This window comes from Penaeus monodon, chromosome 29, assembly GCF_015228065.2.
Source record: "Penaeus monodon isolate SGIC_2016 chromosome 29, NSTDA_Pmon_1, whole genome shotgun sequence".
Taxonomy (NCBI): domain Eukaryota; kingdom Metazoa; phylum Arthropoda; class Malacostraca; order Decapoda; family Penaeidae; genus Penaeus; species Penaeus monodon.
The window spans coordinates 2,758,616-2,759,434 of NC_051414.1; the positions used below are offsets into that span (position 1 = coordinate 2,758,616).

The following is an 819-nucleotide window of genomic DNA, read 5'->3' on the forward strand; positions in this document are numbered from 1 at the left end:
TTCCCCAAAGTTCAGCCACATTGTCTTGCCATTGCTCAAAGTACCTAATTTGTTTAAAGTGCAAGGTTTTCATTTCTCTACTTTCATTTCTCAGGAGAATTGCAAGATATTCATATACAAGTTAGGCACCAAAACTTCCAATCTCCACGTAAGCCAGAATTGCATGCCCCGAATGGCGCCTTTCTGCTTCCCTCCTAGCCAGCACACTGAAGATAATCATATTAATATCCATGTGGAAATGTCTTAAAAAAAAAGAGAGAAATTGTTGTTTTTATTTATATAAGTCAAGACCATTTTAGACGAAGGGTTAAATTCCTTGGTGTGATGTGCAGTGATGAAATGAGATGAATTATTAGTCACTAACAGGTGAATCCTGTCATCACTCATATGGAACTTGGTCTGATACAGTGATGAACCACTCTGGGACGGAGAGGTTATGATTTCATGAAATTTTATTTGAAGTTAGATTCTGAAGGTGACTCTTGTCTGCTCTCTGAATATTGATTGCAAAATCTGTACTACATGAAAGGACAGAAATGAATACTATATCAAATCAAGCAGTTTTATATATAAATGATTTTAAAAGTTTATATGCTCAAGGAGAAGCACAGGTCGCTGCAGGAGGCAAGCTGTGATATCTAACTCATAATAACAATACAGAGTATTAATAAGATGTGACATCTTTTCCTAACTTCATAACATGTTTATTAATATAGGAGGACTAAATACAAAGGTGTCTGGCTTGCAGGGAGAATAAAGGTTCCATTTACCATTGACGTTGATGGGTAGCTAAAGAACATATTAGCTTTGATACTTGAC

At 35.9% G+C, this 819-nt stretch overlaps 1 protein-coding gene across 1 annotated transcript in view; it reads left to right on the top strand.

Moving 5' to 3' along the window:
• The window catches only part of LOC119591903, a gene marked incomplete at its 5' end in the record, with an annotated part of 20,185 nt that overhangs the window by 11,192 nt on the left and 8,174 nt on the right, over positions 1-819 (top strand). Inside the window, 1 exon segment of the mRNA XM_037940656.1 lies at positions 95-148. Within this exon segment, the coding sequence (XP_037796584.1) occupies positions 95-148 (54 nt within the window).